At 40.0% G+C, this 17,385-nt stretch overlaps 1 protein-coding gene across 8 annotated transcripts in view; it reads left to right on the forward strand.

The window, feature by feature from the left end:
• LOC138597790 (LIM and calponin homology domains-containing protein 1-like) overlaps window positions 1-17,385 on the forward strand; it is an 86,697-nt gene that overhangs the window by 33,270 nt on the left and 36,042 nt on the right. For 7 of the 8 annotated variants that reach the window (XM_069669303.1, XM_069669307.1, XM_069669306.1 and 4 more), the window contains exons 3-5: window positions 1,307-1,376; window positions 8,586-8,692; window positions 14,197-14,227. In XM_069669303.1, the coding sequence (XP_069525404.1) occupies window positions 1,307-1,376; window positions 8,586-8,692; window positions 14,197-14,227 (208 nt within the window). Of the gene's footprint in view, window positions 1-1,306; window positions 1,377-7,908; window positions 8,006-8,585; window positions 8,693-14,196; window positions 14,228-17,385 lie in introns of those variants that run through there. The other variant, XM_069669310.1, reaches the window with a different exon arrangement.

Genomic DNA, 17,385 nt, shown 5'->3' on the forward strand with positions numbered 1-17,385 from the left:
TCCTGTAGTAAGGTCATTGATGTGATTCAAATAATGCACTTGAATTGTATCAAAGCAGCAGAGAGTAGACTAAACTTCACGAGCAAGATTTGTTTTAAGCCAAACCATCTCAACCACTCTTCTTCTTTTCCCTAATAAACAAATCTTCAGGAAACACGTTCCTGTACATACTCATCAAGATCATGTATTTATGTTGCTTGTCCTTTGTTTGTTTTTAATGATGTCTATGTTTTAAAATCCTCAAAAGCACTCAACTTTGTAGCTATTCCAACTTCTTCTTAATGTTGAAACATGTTTGAACTGCAACAGTCTTTAGGGAACACAAATGGGCTCATATTCCTACAAAAACCTGGCAGATAATCTGATATCATGATTTCAATCATGGGCACATTGGAGGGAAAAAAATGTTGGAGTCAAAATAAACAAAAGAAAAACGCAGAATCCAACATAATTTTTAGTCTAGGCAATTTTTCAAGAGTGGAAATCTTCACTGTGTCCATTGCTCACTGTCCCCACCTACATATATTCTATGAAGCACTGAGAACACCCTTCTCTTGGCCTTGTTGAAAGTTATTCTGGGAAACATACAGCAGGAAATCTCTGACTGAAGTTTAGGTAGACAAGGCAGGCTGAGGGAGAGAGAGCTCACTAAAAAGGTTTAGTTACAGCATTTCATCCCAAATACCTGCTGAAATGCCATCAACACAACAGGTTCGGATATCTAAGACTGTAACAAGATCCACGGGTGGGTTTTCCCTTTACAGGGCAGAATCATTACAGTGCTTCCTCTGATGAAAACACCCACAACAGAAGAAACTAGATACAAAGAGTGGGAGAGGCGGGAACTCTGCGACTGCTTGGTCATGACAGACGAGCTGTCCCAGGTTGCAGGAATATACTGTAAATTTCCTTTTGGAAATAGGACATACCTTCTCACATGTGTTCTTCACTCTGATAAGAAGTGTACTGGAACCAGTTAACAGCTCCCAGTGGGATGGAAGTAGAAGCGCTGATTTCCACACTGATTTAGGATCTGTCTTGTCAAAAACCATACAGGCACCACTCTGGGACCCTGAAAAATGTGTCTTTCTCCCTTTTTGTTCCCCCTCTTTTCTCTGAAGAGACACACACAGTTTCACACATGCTTGATCTCTTTTTGCCTGCAGTTATTTCACTCTGCTGGGTTTTGTCGTATGAAATATTTATCTCAGCTTATCATAAAGACGAGGTTTTAAGGCATGACTGTGCTTCTCTTTTTGATAAAATCCAGTGTGTGATGGTTTCTTCTCCATGTTTCTTTTGTTAGGCTGCTGAGCTCGATTAAACCTGGCCTGGTGAAGAAAATTAACAGACTTCCTACACCCATAGCTGGCCTGGTAAGTCCTCTACCCTCACCATTTTCTGCATTCCCACCAGTGACAATCCTTTGATCCTCTTGGATCTTTTCCCCATGCTATCTCTTGCTGTTTTCCTTCCTTGTCACTTTGCTTTATGTCTTCAACTCTTCCTCCCCTTTCTTTTTCCAACCATGTCTGTTTCCCTCTCCAGGGATGCTTTAGACAGATGCTTTAACCAGTTATTTCCACTGAATAAAGTGCAAGACTTTATACTTGACATGGCATAGTGCTTTCACAAACAGATGTAGGTTTAGGGGCTTGGAAAGGCTTTACCTCGTACAGTGCAAGGGGTGTTGCCTGTGTTTGATTACATATACCTGCAGCTGAATTATCTCATTTTCCGTCCTCGCAGGCAAGGTGTCCATCAGCAACTGTGTGTGACACTGAGCCCTTAATGGCTCAATTACTGCACAGTGTCTGTGAAAACACTATTGATCCCAACATCAAGCAGAGGTGTATATTAATTTTGATGTACCTCCAGTATATATATTTTTTTGACTAACAGATTAGTTAGGCTCAATAAAACCACCAAAAAGTATTTTTTCTTTTCAGTAGGAAGAAGTTTTATCTGGATCCCAAAACCTGAACTGAATACTGTACATTGTAATGTTGGTTTTATTTAAGAGTCTTACTTGCCCCTCCTCATCCTGCTTTGAATTGGAGTCTGTGAATTTCAGTTGACCTTAACACTGATACATTTCAGTAGAGTACAGTGCAATACAGTGGAGGCCTTTCATGACCACCTACGACCTTGATGTAGATGATGTGACCTTTCAGGACCAGGACTGACACGTAAACAGCGGCACATTATATGTACTTTCATTTTGTTTTCCTTTCTAATTTGCTCTCAGTTGTATTCATATCTGCTGCCTTTTAGACCACTCATGTATAAAAACTACTTCAGTCCTTAATAGAGCTGCACAATATATCGTTTAACAATCACAATTGCATTGCAAGAGTGAGGCAAATTAAGTAAAACACGTCGAGCTGCCACTTTTTTGTTGCTTGGTGCAAAAGGAAAACTCACCAGCTTCTCATATTTAATGACTAATCCACAGGAAAAGTCTGTCTATCACATTTGTGCAGCTCTTCAACGAGCACACAGAGAACTGACCGCTGAGCCGCAGTCTGTGTGTCACCTGCCTGTAAGCAAAGACAAAACACACTCCTTATTCCAGCACACAACCTCATGCCTTGTGTGCGCTGCTGGTGTAGCCGCTCAAAGGAACAGATACCATCACAGAAGATGTCAGCCAGATGACTGAGCTGATAACGCTGATTAGCCCAAACGTCTTTGTATATATTTTGTGAAGAACGTGTCGCTCTACCTGAACTCTCTCTACTTTGTATAAGGGTGTCCAACCAAGAGTGATAAAAGTAGGAGCGGGTTTTTGTTTTGTTGTAGAAGCAAAGACACTAGCACACACCAGGTCACTGTACAAAATGACACAATCTCTTCTCTGATGCTCAACCTGAGGCTCCAGAATAGTAGTCTACAAACCAATGGGTCTTGGTGGATGCATGCACTTCTTGCACACTGTGGGGTGAAAAAAGAAATGAAACTGCACTTACAGGTTGTTTTATTTCATTAATGACTCTGATGGAGGGTGAAGTCTAGATTGCATGCATTCATGGTGGAATGAGTCCAAGTGATGACAGACAAAGGGATTAAAAAGCCATAATGGTATCCACGTGGTGTACAGGCGTTAAGACAGAAGATGTACTTTGAGAAAAAAAAAGTGTAAGAGGAGCGGGGTATTCTTTGATCACAGCAAGAACAGACCAGGAAGTCTGAGTTGGGCTGAAATGCCTTTTCTTATCTCTTGGCGTCACTAATGGCTGCAAGTGGTATAACTGATAGAATAAGTGATCCTGTAAGAGCTTTTTAACTGAAGGGCCTTTGTGCTCACTCCTTCTTTGGTAAATATGCTTCTTGCTTAACTATGTAATCTGTGCATAAACATCAATATTAAGTTTCTGGTGAAGCTTTGTTCTTGGTTTTGTTTGTGTGTTTTTTCATCTAGTTGTACTAAATTGCACTATTCATTTGATTAATGCACTCTAATCAGTTCATCTGTTGTGCTTGTGCCTTTTAAGGGCCATGAGAGATCCATCAGTGCACTTCAATTTGTCTCCCATGCTCCAAAAAACTCGTAAAAAGATAATCATATTTACCAAAATAATGAATTAATGCAATTCACTTTTCTCCATAATGATGTTGAAGGCAGGTGTACACAGTAATGCCAACACCTTGTATAAAATAAAATGCATTCCGTGATGTTGATGTAACTCTGTTTTAGGTTTATATTATAGGAGAAGTTATGCAATTTAACTAATTGGTTGTGTCACAGGATTGTATAGTAGGCTGTTTTAAATGTGACCTATGACAAATGTACAATAACGTTGAAAAACAACTGTCCTTATGTGCCCATGAAGTGTCAGTGCAGTTACATAATGCAAAACATTACATGACCAGTTCTAAGCCAGAATGCAACATGTTTACATTAGTGTCCTCAGGAAAGCCTATAAAAAAGTAAAGGACAAATCATACTGGGTGGTTTTATTCCAGTCTAAACAATACGACCCTCTGAACTCTGAAACGTCCATAGTTCTGTCTCTTATGCTTCCTGTGGCTTTGCAGGGATTTTTCTTGCTCTTGGCTGTGATTAGAGAGGTGAGAAACACATAAACAAGGGCTCTGCTGTTATCTGGCCCATCGTAATAAAACACAGGCTACTCCCCCTTCCTCTTCCTGTTTGGGGGCTAATGGGAAAATGAGTCTCTGAGGAGCTTTGACTGTTTTGTAATTAGAGCAGCTACCTCAGTGCTTTGGCAGCTCGGCCTGTATGGCTCAGTGTTCGTCTGAACAGGTTGGTTGTTGCGTGCTCTGTTCCCAGCCGTCTCTGGGTCGACTGGTATGCTCATGTTTTACAGTGTGTAAACAGACACGCTGTGGAGATCGGCCTGCAAGTTGAATGGTAGTAATTCACATGTTTAAAAAATATGTTGTTTCCGGACATTCACTTTAAGACGACAGGCATGTGTGTTGCTTTTCAGTGACACACATGTAAAAAAAACAACACTTAAGACTGGCAAGTAAAACGCTTTAAATTCCAGCTTTGGAGATTTTCAGTTTTGATATTCTTTTAAGGGTTTGAATGCTTCATTAGTATCTCGAGACACTTCAACAACATTTGTTGCATCGAGTGCTTTCCAAAATACATTAAACCAAACATTTTGTGGCACTATTTTCTCAGTACCACAAAGTCTTACATTTTCATTATAAGGAGGATTTACTTTGAACATTTTTTCTAAATTATACAATTATGAAATTATTATGGAATAATACAACATAAATATGTTCTATAACCCTACTGTAATACTGTTTTTTGATGTTTTATATTAGTGTTCATAAGTTGGTGTTATAATAAAAATTGCGTAATGAGAAAACTAAATCACAAGTTTTTTCTTTCTATGATTTGTGACATACTGAACAGGGACATTTTGTCATTGAAACTTAGTTAAGCTAAAGTTATTTGCCTCCTCTATTGCACAAACTATAATAGAAATATAGCTCCAAAATATCCTTTTTTACACTGCAACTTTTCCAACATATACACAGATAACTGCAGTTACCTAAAATTGGTTGATATACTGGTCAAACTATGACAACATAGAAATGCAAACTAACAGACATCATCACAGCATGTTAGCAGAGTGGATGGTGAGAATTTCCACTTCTTGCACACAAAAGGCCAGAGCAGTAGCCTTCCCTGGCATCTTAAAAAACAATTGATTAATACAACTCTTGCATTGCACAGGTGCATTTTGAATATATAAGTACATTAAATGACTACTATAAATGGCAGTCTAAGGTATATTTGACAGTGAAACTTTTAAGGTACAGCTGCATGGTTGAGCTTTTCACCTTCATCTTGCGTTTGTCTTATCAGGAGAGTCAGGAAGAATCAGTACTGACACACAAGTGGCTCCTCCTGGGCAGTTTTCATCTGGATTCTGTCTTGAGCTAAAATCAGGGCGTGAATGCTGATCCTTCTCCCTGAGAACACCTGGTTGGTCTAATCTAATCTTGGCAGACATATTGATTAAAGTGAGGGTTGTGTTCAAAGGAAAAAAAGGTTTACGCTTTTTTTATTTTATTTTATTTTTTTTAAACACTCACATGTAGGTACATTACACACATAGTAATTTGCATCATATGCACAGTCACTGATACATTTATGACAATATTACAAGTAGAAAAGGCCCTGGTGTCGGAGTCAACCTCCTACCTTCCAATCCTTCTACAAGCATTCAGCTGTCAGTCATTTATTTGCGGTTGACACCCAGTTTCCTGTGGCGGTGACCTGCAAAACACCACAAAGTAATGCTCACTTCTTAAGACACACACACACACACACACACACACACACACACACACACACTCCTTTCACCCTGTAAATTATCCAGTTTGTCATTACGCAATGCTGTTACTGAATGAGCCTGTTTAATCTTCTGTTGCCTTGTTGTTTATTTCAGTGTTTGTTATTCCAGGCTGTGTGAAATACCAGCTAATTGGAAATGAAAAAAATGTGGGATGATGTTGTTTAGCTTCTAAAGTTATACAGTTAAAATTTCTGTGTGATAGCTGAAATTGTTTTTGTCAACACCACCAGATTCTGATTCAGCTCCTGGCTACAGCTTTTCAAGTACTTCCTCCTTCTCTTAGAAATGTGTTTCTCTGGTGGTTCTGTATGACACAGTCTCTAAGGCCCGTCTCCTCACACTATCCCTTTACAGTACAGGTAAAGATTGCACGGCATGTTGAAGGTATAGATGAGGGGTTTATGTTTATAGCCCCAGTAATTACATTTTTTTTGTTCTGATTTTGTTGCTTAATACTGGCATGTGTCTTGTTCTCATGGTGGAACTTGCATGTATATTTTTGTGCTAACTTTTTCTCTCTAGATCTGACTGCAGCCTTTTGATTTTTTACTTATTGAGTCAGTATCATTTCTTGCTCTCTGTCTTTAAATTAAAGCCGGGAAGCTCACACAATTAGAGCTATTAATGGATTAAAGGTTCAGACCAGCTCTTCTAATAACATTTCCTGTATACTTTTAATGAAAGTTGACTGAGAACACGCATTAAAAGCTGAGAGCTGTCCAATGTGTCTGCCGTCTCCCACTGTTATCCAGCGTATTTGGTAAGCTTGTCCAGCTCTTTAAAAAGGATTTAAGCACTCTGAGTTTACAGAAGCTTCCCAACATGTGTCTGCTCAAGTGTTTGCACAAAGTTTGATAAGCAAAGTGTATATATCACAGTTGTCTGTTTATTGACATGTATGACCACTATAAATTCTGCCTTAAACAATGTTCGGAATTTTGAGTTTTTGTCCTTAAAAATGTAATAACACTCATTATTCAAGTGTTAGATAGCTTGGAATTTATTCAATAGTTGACAACTACTTAATCTTTGCAGCTCTAGAGGGTTAATATAGGAGAAGCACTGAGGTGTAGCCACGTATGTAGTAGTGGTACAGTATGTGTAGTGCGCATGTGGAGAGTTGATTCTATGGCTTTGTTTATAGGTCTGCATGGTGAACAATAAGGGACCCCTAGGGAGTCCATGTTGTTCCAAATGACTGTTTATTCCTGATATGTGGAAAATGAAACTGAATTGAAAGCCCTTTATTTGAAAGCAAAATATGACCTTGATCCGCAGTAAGCTTGAGTGTGAGACCCAGTAAATCCCACCGTAGGTGTGTCTTGTGTCCCTGGAGTAAAACTGTCAAAAGAAGAGATAGCAGTGTCCTTTTTCAAAGAGTTGGCCTTGTGTGTGTGCGTGTGTGTGTATGGGCGGGTGAGGTTGCCTCACCAGGAGCGCACAGACGGCTCTGTCCCAAAAACACAGGAAGCTGCAGGGTGGGTTCAGAGGGGGTGTTTTGCAACAAATTGGAAGGGATCGTGAGAACAAGTGTTTCCAAGTTGAGTGTGTTTATGTGTTTACAGGCACGCATGTGATCATACACCAATGTGTGTGTGTACATATAAATAAGTCTCTAGTTATGTTGAGCAATTGAAAGGATGATTATATAGAACAGCAATTTGTTTAAAGGGGCGCATGTTGTATGTTGATATAAATGCATTGTACTTATGTTTTGGCTTGTTAGAGATGTAGAGAAAGAGTGCTTGGGACAATCAGGGTGGAGACAAAATGTTAAGAGAGAGAGAGAGGGAAAGAGAGAGAGAGGGAAGGGCTTTAGCTGTGGCCCTCTGAAGCATGGAAAGACGTAGAAACAAAGAGTGAGAGAGAACCTGGGAACAGGAGAGGAGAGCATAGCTCAGGTTGCATCCCACAAAGAGTTGTCTGAGAGCAGACGGGAGAGAGGAAGCAAGTCTGAAAAGATGGGGAGAGTGTGAAAGGCAAAGAAAGAGCTGAAGAAGAAACAATTGAGGAAATATAGATGAAGAAGAAGAGGTAAGAAGGAAGCAGGAGACACTTAAAGGAAGGAAAAGGTGAAGAGTGAAAGTTGGAGTAATCTGAGAGAGGAGAGGCACGAGGAGCCGGCCACAGAATCTTGTTGGTGTCACGTTTCTGTCGAGCAGGTATCCTGATTTTCATGTTGTCTGTTTGTATGCATGCAAAATAATTAGTCGTCCAATAAGTTGCCTGGACTCTGGTCTTTCGTGCAGTTATTCTTCTGTATCTCTGGCCAACATGAGTCTGTGTGTGTGTGTTTGCTTGAGACGTGAAAGAGTTGTTTAGAGGTGTGTCTGTGTACTGTAAATAAGAAGCATCTTGACCATATCTCCTATTATCTCAGAGTGTGTGTTCTTGTAGATCACGTTTATCCTTGTGATTTGAATTCTTATTTCTTAAGAATGAGGACAGTTTTGGACTATTAGGACTAATAGGTCTATTTCACGTGTATGTGAATGGCTGTGTAAGGGAAGGGATTCATGATTACATCATCGCATCATAAACACTTAGAAATTGAATATCGACATTGCAGTATTTATTTTCTACAATATTGTATGACTTAAAGTGATTAGGAAAAAGGGTGTGTGTCTTTGTCGTGTTTGAGTTGAGACCTTGAGCAGCACTTATACGACCTGACCTCACTTTGCCCCGTGTCTCTGCCAACATCTATATATCCTGATGAAAATGTGTGTGTGTTCTGTGCAGGACAACCTCAGTGTGTTTCTGCGTGGCTGTGAGGAGTTGGGACTGAAAGGCTCTCAGCTGTTTGACCCTGGAGACCTGCAGGACACGTCGACACGCCCCAACGCCAAGTAAGACTCAAAGCTTCACTGTTCTTTTACTGCTCAATGGATTTTTGTGTTCATGCATGTGTGTGTATTTCATTCAGTTTTTTATTATCATTATCCTCATCATTAGAAAGAGGTGAAGAAAGTATCTTGCCTTTAAGTGCATTTACTTTTGACTCCTTCATGCTGAAATGCAGCTTATTTTAAGGTCCAACATAACCACTGCGTGACATTTAAGGCTTTTAAATTGTTTAAAAAAGTGGAGTTTTCTTGTCATTTTTATGGAAATGTAGTTGCTATTCCAGAACTTGAAATCATACTGTAGAATAAAGGCTTGTCTATTATTAAGTGGATGGGCCGAGTGTTGATGATGAGCACTTGAATTGTGTGTTAATAGATAGCTTGTCTGTATCACTGACTGTGTCGTTCATGAAGTGTCACTCTCTGTCAGTCACCCTGTCTGTCATCCTCTGGGTCCAACAATCAGCCAGTTCACTGCCAACATAAATAAATAACTGAGATTCAGTGGAAGTTTGTAGAGCCTCTGTCAGTGAGGCAACAATACCTTATCTGTTAGACACAACTGCTCTCTGTCCAAACATAACACAAGGGTTTGCATCACTCACTGAACCATGACTCCTTCTTTGTTGCTTGGTAACAAAGCCAAGTGCATGTTTTTATATATACAGTACTGCATGTGTTTTGTGTGAAAGTGTGGGTGTGTCACTGTGTGTGTTTGCATGTGCTGTCCTCGTGCTGGCTGTGCATCCACAAGGTTTCATTCACACAAGGTTTTAGAAAGGTGCTGCAGGAGATGAGGGGAGAGAGAGAGAGGGGACAGCGCTAATCTTAGCTGGTCTCAGGAGGAGCTGCCAGACTGGTTCTGTCAGGACAAGGATTCTTTGAAAGCAGTGTGCTGTGTGTGTTTGTGTGCATGTTTGCTTTTGTCGTGTGTGCTTATGTACACACTTTGTTTCTCTGCATGTGAGCAAGTTTGCAAATAGTAAATATTATTCATTTGCACCTTTTTTGTTAGATGCTGGTGTCATTTTTAGTAATAATCTATTTTAGGGCTACAATTAATAGTTCATTTCTATAATGGTTACTCCATCAATTGTTTATTTGATTAAATGCCTTTATCTATCTATAGTCAAAAACATGGCCATTCTAGTTTCATGAAGTGAAAAGTGATCCCTTTAAATGTCTTGTTCTGTCATTCCAAAGCCTAAAAATATTCAGTTTTATATAAAACCAGAGAAAAGCAGTAAAATCACAGTATGTGAGAAGCTGACGTCTGCATTTCCTGCTGTTTTTACAAATAAATTGCAGATGGCTTATGGCAGAATATTTGTCTTATTTTCTGTCAACAGGATACAGCATAAACAATACAAGGATGTGAGAAAAGTGATACGTTTTTGATGGATAATTTTCCTGCTGGCTAATAGAAACACCAAAGTAAATATTTGTGTGTTAAGGCTAAAGGCTGCTGTCTTGTATATGTCTTGTATAATGTATAGCCACTTTGATAGAAGGATGCCAGATAAAATTATTGTCTAAGTGTTCATTGTTTGTAATCTTGTTTATGTAGGGACGCATGTAGGGACATTGATAGCAGGTTATGACAACAAAGTGTTTAATAAAAACCTATGAGTGCTGTTGTTCGACTGGTAGCTATTGCAGCACCCAGTTAATTCTCCTTTCCTCTAATACCTGCAGTTTGCTTGCTTCAGAACAGGAGTAAATTTTGCAATTTGAAATCTTTTCAGAGATTATTCTTTGGCCTTTTTTGCCTTTGTTGAAAATACAGTGGATAGAGATGGAAATGTGGGAAGAAGGGGGAAGGCCTGCAGCAAAGGGCCGAGGGTCGGAGTGCACTGAGAACTGTACATGGGGCACACGCTTTAAGCACTATGCCCAGGACAGGATTTTGTTCATTTCCAGTGCCTTCACAGCCTCCTTTCAGACATACATTGTTACAATGTCAAAGCCAGATCTGCAAACAGATTAAGAACGCCATCACTTAAATACAAGGCACCGCCTGTTGCACTTATGTTCTAAATATTACAGAACCTTGAATTTGACCATAATTATTACAGATTGTAAATATCCGGCTACAACTTTTTGCATGGAAGGTCATTCTCATATCTACTCGCTCTAGAGATATCCATCTGAAAACTGAAAAGGAAACTTTGGTGTCATTGTCTTGGCAGCCTTCTGCTCTTTCCAGTTGTTATGTAACCCTCTGTCGTGCAGGATGCTTGTACCCTGTGCAGGAAGCCGTTTCGGTGCTCTCTCCCCCCTGACTCTCTGGACAGGTGTTTACTCATCTAGGAAACAGCTTTTGACAGGGAGGCGTAGAGACAGGCATGTTCTGGTACACTATGAGCTCAGGCCTGAAATATCTCCTGTTCTCCTCTGCGTGTTGATGGAAACAGATCGATCCAAAGATAGGTGACAGCTTGCCAGGCAGAGTCAATGAGAGAAGCTGTGTATACATTCAGCTGTCTGGCAAATTTCACTAAAAGTTTTGAAATTAAATGCTGCAAAAAATAAAATACTGTCAACTGAGTGTCCCTCAGTGGCTCCACAAGAAAACACAGATCCTTCAGGATTTCATTATTTATTAATTATTGATACTGCTCTTTACTGTCACAAAAAAAGTGCAAAATATTTAATTATTTCATCTAAAAAAAATCAAATCAATCAATCAAACAACAATGATATATTTTATTTCAGGGGGAATCATTAAATAAAGTAAAAACAAACCCTTTAACTGTAGAAGTGTAGAGAAATAAAAAAAAAGTAGAATATGCCGCTCGTTATGATCTAATACCTTGTGGAATCTGTTGTGTTTTTCCTTCAGGTTTGTTTCCACAAGGTAACAGTAGATAGAGGCAACCTGTCTCTCTGTTTATTTAGTCAGAATGAGGATGAGAAGGGAGGGAGGGAGGGTGGGGGGTAACAGATAATTCCCTCCAGCTACTTTCACCTTGCTTTTCTTCTCTTCTTTCACTCCCCTCTTTGTCAGGTCGCTGGTGTCATGGAAAACTCACGCAACTGTAATTTGGTCGTCACTTGTGTGTTGATTGAGTGAGGCTTTGGGGCCCTCAGGCTTTGGAAACTAGTTATAAACAGTTTCATTGTGTATACTTTGAATGAAGAAATAAGATAATGCTCTATATTTCATTTATTCTTGAAATGAGGAACTTTCATAATACAGATGTTGTAACTATTGACTATTATTCTGTCATGTTACTCAGACATTAAAGCCCCCCTCCAGTAAAAACCAAGTGTTTAACCTTGTAAACATCTCCATGTGGGTTTCTTCATGTGCATATCAAGACATATCAGGGACAACATCAGCAGTCATCTCCATGGCTGGGCCTGTCTGCTTTTAAACTGCAGTTTACCAAGGACAGGCTGAACAACACGTTTTCAGATTAGCAGGTTTGAGACGTCACAAACCTAAGGAGCCAATCCCATTAATGTACGGGGGGATGCTATGCATATCATTACGTGTAACCTATGGCAACCACTTTGGCGATGCGCAAGCCAGCTGTATCAGACATATACACCGAATTTCCCCTCTTGGAATCAATAAAGTACGATCTTATCATATGAAACTTGACCTCTTAGTTGCTTAAAGTTTATATTGGGCATACACAAAGGTGCACTACATATTCCAAATAACCTCTTTTTTATCCATACAAGATGATCTGTTATCCAAGAACAGTTAGTGTGTTTTCTTGGATCTCCAGTAGATATAGCAACAGTGCAGTGTATATATAGCCAGGACCTGTTAAGCTGGAATTACTCTTCTCTGAATATAACCTACACAGATAAAGGTGTTTGGGAGAACCTGTATACCATGCCAAGGAAATCCTAACCAATGTGTGGCAATGGGCTTTTCCTAGATGATTGGTTTTCTACATATGTAATGTAGACTTCACATTCAAAAAAGAGAGTTTGATGATGAAATATGGTTAATTTAAAAAGATAATGTAGGAAACACATCCAAACCATCATGTTTAACTTGAGAAACCTTGAGAATGACATCCCTCATATTCTGTCTTCTCTCCATTGGCTTCATTTTAAACTAGCGTACATTTTGAGGATAATTTGATCTCATGTAAGTCTTGTATCGGACATGCACTTTGTTACATTGCAGAGTTATTTTTTTCACCTACCAGCTGAAGCCTGAGAATGACCCGGTTCTCTATGAGGGTGCTTTGACTCTGGCAGGAAGACTTTGGCCGCTCCTTTAGACTTTACATTAAGAGAGACTTTCAACTTTTCTTTTGTTGTGGTGAATGCTGGTTGATTATTAGTCCTTTTTTTTTTTTTTACACCACATACAATTTAAATTTTGACTTAATACCGTTTCTGTGTTCTGCTTTTCTGCTTTTCGTGTATCTTGCAGTTCCACACACTGCTTCCACTTTGCTGCTGGATTACATTTATGGTGCTGCTACTTTTAGTTGCAACAGTCTTTGGACAAACTTTACAGCGGACAGAGGTTTGCTTGAGGTCTGACGCTGCAAAAAGCCAAACCACTTCCAGACGCCTGAGGGGACTTTTTGAGAAAGAACTCCTCACTTATGATAGCACTGGCCACATGTTGACATTTTACCTGTGTCTGAAGAGAACTGTTGCTTTACTATGAACAGCTTTGGTATCCAAGGGAAGCTTTGGTGTTTCTACTTTAGATTTTTAAACATCTTCATAAACCACGAGTTCAAATTATTGATAAAATGTATTTATCACCCAGCTCTAGTATATGTAATTCTTTAATTACTGAATAGCTTTATATGTATAGTAAAAGTAGAAGTTGTGTTATTTTTCACCTTTTGGAAGTCTGACCAGATGTTTTTGGCCAACAGTCAACATAAAGGAAAGAGGTGTTAGATTTAGTCAAGTCTCTAGTGATGACATGTCTAACTCTCTTAGCCTATAGGTTTGTAGATCCACAACACAAGTGTGCATTGGGGTCAGTTTTACAACTGCTTCATTCCACTTCCCATTTATAGCTTCAAGTGGTGATCCGCAAGATCCACATCTTTTCATTTTGGCAACATCTGTGGCTCTAAGTGGCCGCTGCTGTGGTCTTTCTGCACTGCATCTCCCAGAGATCACTTGGCAGACATCTGGCCACAACTGTGACTTGTGTCTCTTCTGACTTTTGTCTTTTTGTGGAAGAAAGTGTGAATGATGAAAGCTGGTGCAAAATTGCAGATAAATGGGCGCTCCCACACAAATATTCCATAATGCAGTTTATATTTAAGATTTCACACAGCAGCCATGGAGCACAACTTCTGTAAATATGGAATAGATGGATCACCACACAACGAACTGGATTCAGAGGTGCAAGACAGGAGCCTGATAGTTCTCTCCTATGTATTCAATACATTTATTGCTGCATGAACCTGTGGGAGTCGGCTTGTTTTAAATGTGTCTGCTGTTATTTTTATGTAAGATGTTTCATTAGATGTCTCACTCTCTCTCCATCTCTCTCTCTGTCTCTCTTCCAGGGGAAGTGACTGCAGCCGAAAGCTAAAGAATGTAAGTGATACTTCTGGATCACAGACGGATCATTTGTTTGTGTGTTTGGATGAAACTTGTTATTATGGTCTGGTGTTTCTGTTTGTGCAGTGCCTGTCACTCTCTTTTCCTTCAGCTGCTCTTATCATGACTGTTGCAGCTCTACTGGTTCTGTTCACCCTATACAGTCAGCTCTATGTCATACAGTATATTAGCTTCTACAGTACTAACTACTCTAATGATTTCTATTAGAGTAACGGGCGATTACGGATGATGGCATCACCTGATGTTCCTACTTTTAGTACAGAACTACAGTACTGTCTATAGGTCCTCTTGTTCTGTTTTTTTATTTGTTACAAATATTTAACACCCATGCCCTTCTGTTCTGCTCTATCCTCCTTTTCTGCATGTTCTCTGTAGTTTTAGGCCTTTTTATTCTCCCTGGTTAAGTTCTCTGTCTATTTGTTGTTCTGTCTCCCTTCTAATTATTTGTTTTTACAGTCCTAGTGTTGTCTATTGTTGTTTAAATATACCTCAGCATCCTTTTCTCTTTTTCTAATAATGGCTGCTTTAAGAAGTAGAACAAAATACTAGCCCTGCCCCCTCTGCAGTCAAAGCTCTCTCTCTCTCCCTCTGTCTCTCTCTCTCTGATGCTGCTGTACACTGTACAACTTAACGTGTCGAGCTGCAGAGCCGGCCTCGGCTGCTAGCTCATTTAGCTGACCGCACACAGGGACTCTCAGCCACATTAGCCAGCATTTGCAGCAACAGCAAACAGCTCATAAACTCCCAGCATCCAGCGCATAAGCCAGGACCTGCTGCTACGGTTTGCTACCACACTATGGATTTGCCCTGCAGACTCTCAGGCTGAGGATTGGGATTTGATAGCAGCTGTCTCTGCAGCACATCACATATTGAGAGGTGAAGGAACTGGGCTGAGTACAATTTGGTTATAAAGGTGTTTTTTGGTAAACAGACTGGATGTTAAAGTAAAAAGAAGGTGTTGCATGGATGGTTTGAATGTTGCTGGAGTCAGATATGATTGTTTAGCAGGTGCTGGTGTGAACAAGAAGGGTTAAATGTGCATTTGTGTATTGTGATGACTTGTATACGGAATTTGTGTCTACATTTACCAATACAGACCTGCAGATAATGAAACGTACTGAAATGGATGCATGTTTGGGCTTGTGTGAATGTGTTTAGATTGTATGTTTTTGGTGTCTAGTCATGCTCTTATTTGTGCATCACTTAGATGTGTGCACATGAAACAAAGAGATGATTCTGTTTTTTTTGGAGAAACCTCTTTGAAAGGTCTTTCCACATCTGCCAGATCAGACAGCTGCTGAACTGAAAGAGAAAAAGTGAGCGTGACGCTGTGCATCACTTCTTTGTCGGGCCCATTGATTATGTCTCTGTCAGTCAAAACTCGTATGACATGTTTTGTTTGGACGACTGTAGCTCGGTGCTTCTGTCCAAGTTTCTGTTTTTGCACGGTTGTTTGCTGTAGCTTTAGTGCTGCATGTCTGAATCATGCAGGCGCAGTTGTGGCTTGTATTCCCATTGCACTGTGCAGTTGGGATCAATATGGCTGCGTTTAAATCACACTAGTAAGCAACTGAAACGCATTGGGTGCTGACCCACTTCCAAGGGGAGCTTGCAGGGATAGTTGTCATTAAATTGGTGACACAGAAGCAATACACACTGCTGATCAGGGTGTTAAAGTTAGCAGATAATGAATCATAACCACAGCTGCTGCAATATTATTTTAGCACAGTACTTGTGTATTTTTGACATTCTTTGTAGTCGCAAGATGAAACGCCGTGTGCACGACTAATGCCAAAACTGCAAATCTATCACCAGGATCTTTGATCTAAATTTGACAAGTTCTCATTTGATCAAGGACTGCACCCGACTAAGAAAGAGCGTCAACTTTTTCTTTCTTTTTTCCATTAAGCACAAAAGCAAACTTCAGCCTACATTATGTTTGAGCTTTAAGACACATATTCAGAAATTGAAATAAGCACTGTCAGCTGGACTTTAAACATTTCCAGCTGACTGCTTTCTCAGTGTTCCAAATAACATCCCCATCATTGACTATATTACTTAATCAGATGAAAGATTTTTTAACCTTGTGAGCTAAAGTTAGATGCAGCTCAGCTTGCGGCCCTCAAAGTGCATCAGATAAACTCTGATTTATCATGTTATGTTACTCAGTGTTTTTTTCTGGTTTTACTTATCTGGTCGGTTCGTTTTGTGATCCTCTGTGGATAATTTGGCTAACAGTAGAGCACCAAAACATTATATGAAAAACAAGTTTAGCACTTACAAACAAGCTAGTGGAAGCACATGCTTTAATGTTTTAGTGAAAAATGCAGATAATTGAATGACTAAATGTGAGTCAACTCCAGGTAGTCTGGTGTCCACTCTTTTTGAAGTGTCCTTGAGCAAAACAGTAATCTAATTAATGCCATTGCTCTACTTTGGCCTAAAACACAAGTATCCCTTCAGGAATCTATGCAGTATCACTCAGAATCATCCTGTGCTTTTTCGTAGCAACAGGCCCGTGTCTTTGCTCTTCCTTCGAGCGTGTTTGATCGGCAGAGGGTGTTGCCACCGACAGTATGACTGAAATAAACACATTAAGCCACGCTGAGCTTTCCTATCAATGCAATCCCTATGGAGTGCCTGTTGACATGGACACAGTAAATATAGCAGGGAGCACCTGGCCGACGCTGCTAGAGGTGCAGCTCTCTGTGATCTCCCTGTGATATGTACATGCTGCATTTTAGACATTTAGCTGACTCCAAAGAGAGCTACACTGAAGGCGGAAAGATTCTGCTCCTCAGTCACATCCAGGATCACTTCAGGACGTCAGGTTACAAGCAAGAGTCAGAAGTGCAGCCTCCTTCTGCCTCCTTCTACTGATTTCACAGGGTTACTGTGTTGGCAGGAAATGAGATTGACTTGGTTATTTATGCACTCGGGGCTAAGCTAGCTAACTATAAATCACTGTGCTGTGTTTTAGCAGGAGAAATGCTGTGACTGGTTGCAGAGTCAGAACAATGGCTCAGTCTTGTCGTGTTTGTGCAGCATGTTTGAGCTAACATGCAACTTCTTTGGAGGAGACCGGACTGTAATGTACAGAAAATCAGCTTTTAGTTCCTTGTAGCGAGAAATGA

This window comes from Semicossyphus pulcher, unplaced genomic scaffold (genome assembly GCF_022749685.1).
Source record: "Semicossyphus pulcher isolate SPU_LCO1_2020_fin unplaced genomic scaffold, fSemPul1.0.p SCAF_2, whole genome shotgun sequence".
NCBI classification, from domain to species: Eukaryota; Metazoa; Chordata; class Actinopteri; order Labriformes; family Labridae; genus Semicossyphus; species Semicossyphus pulcher.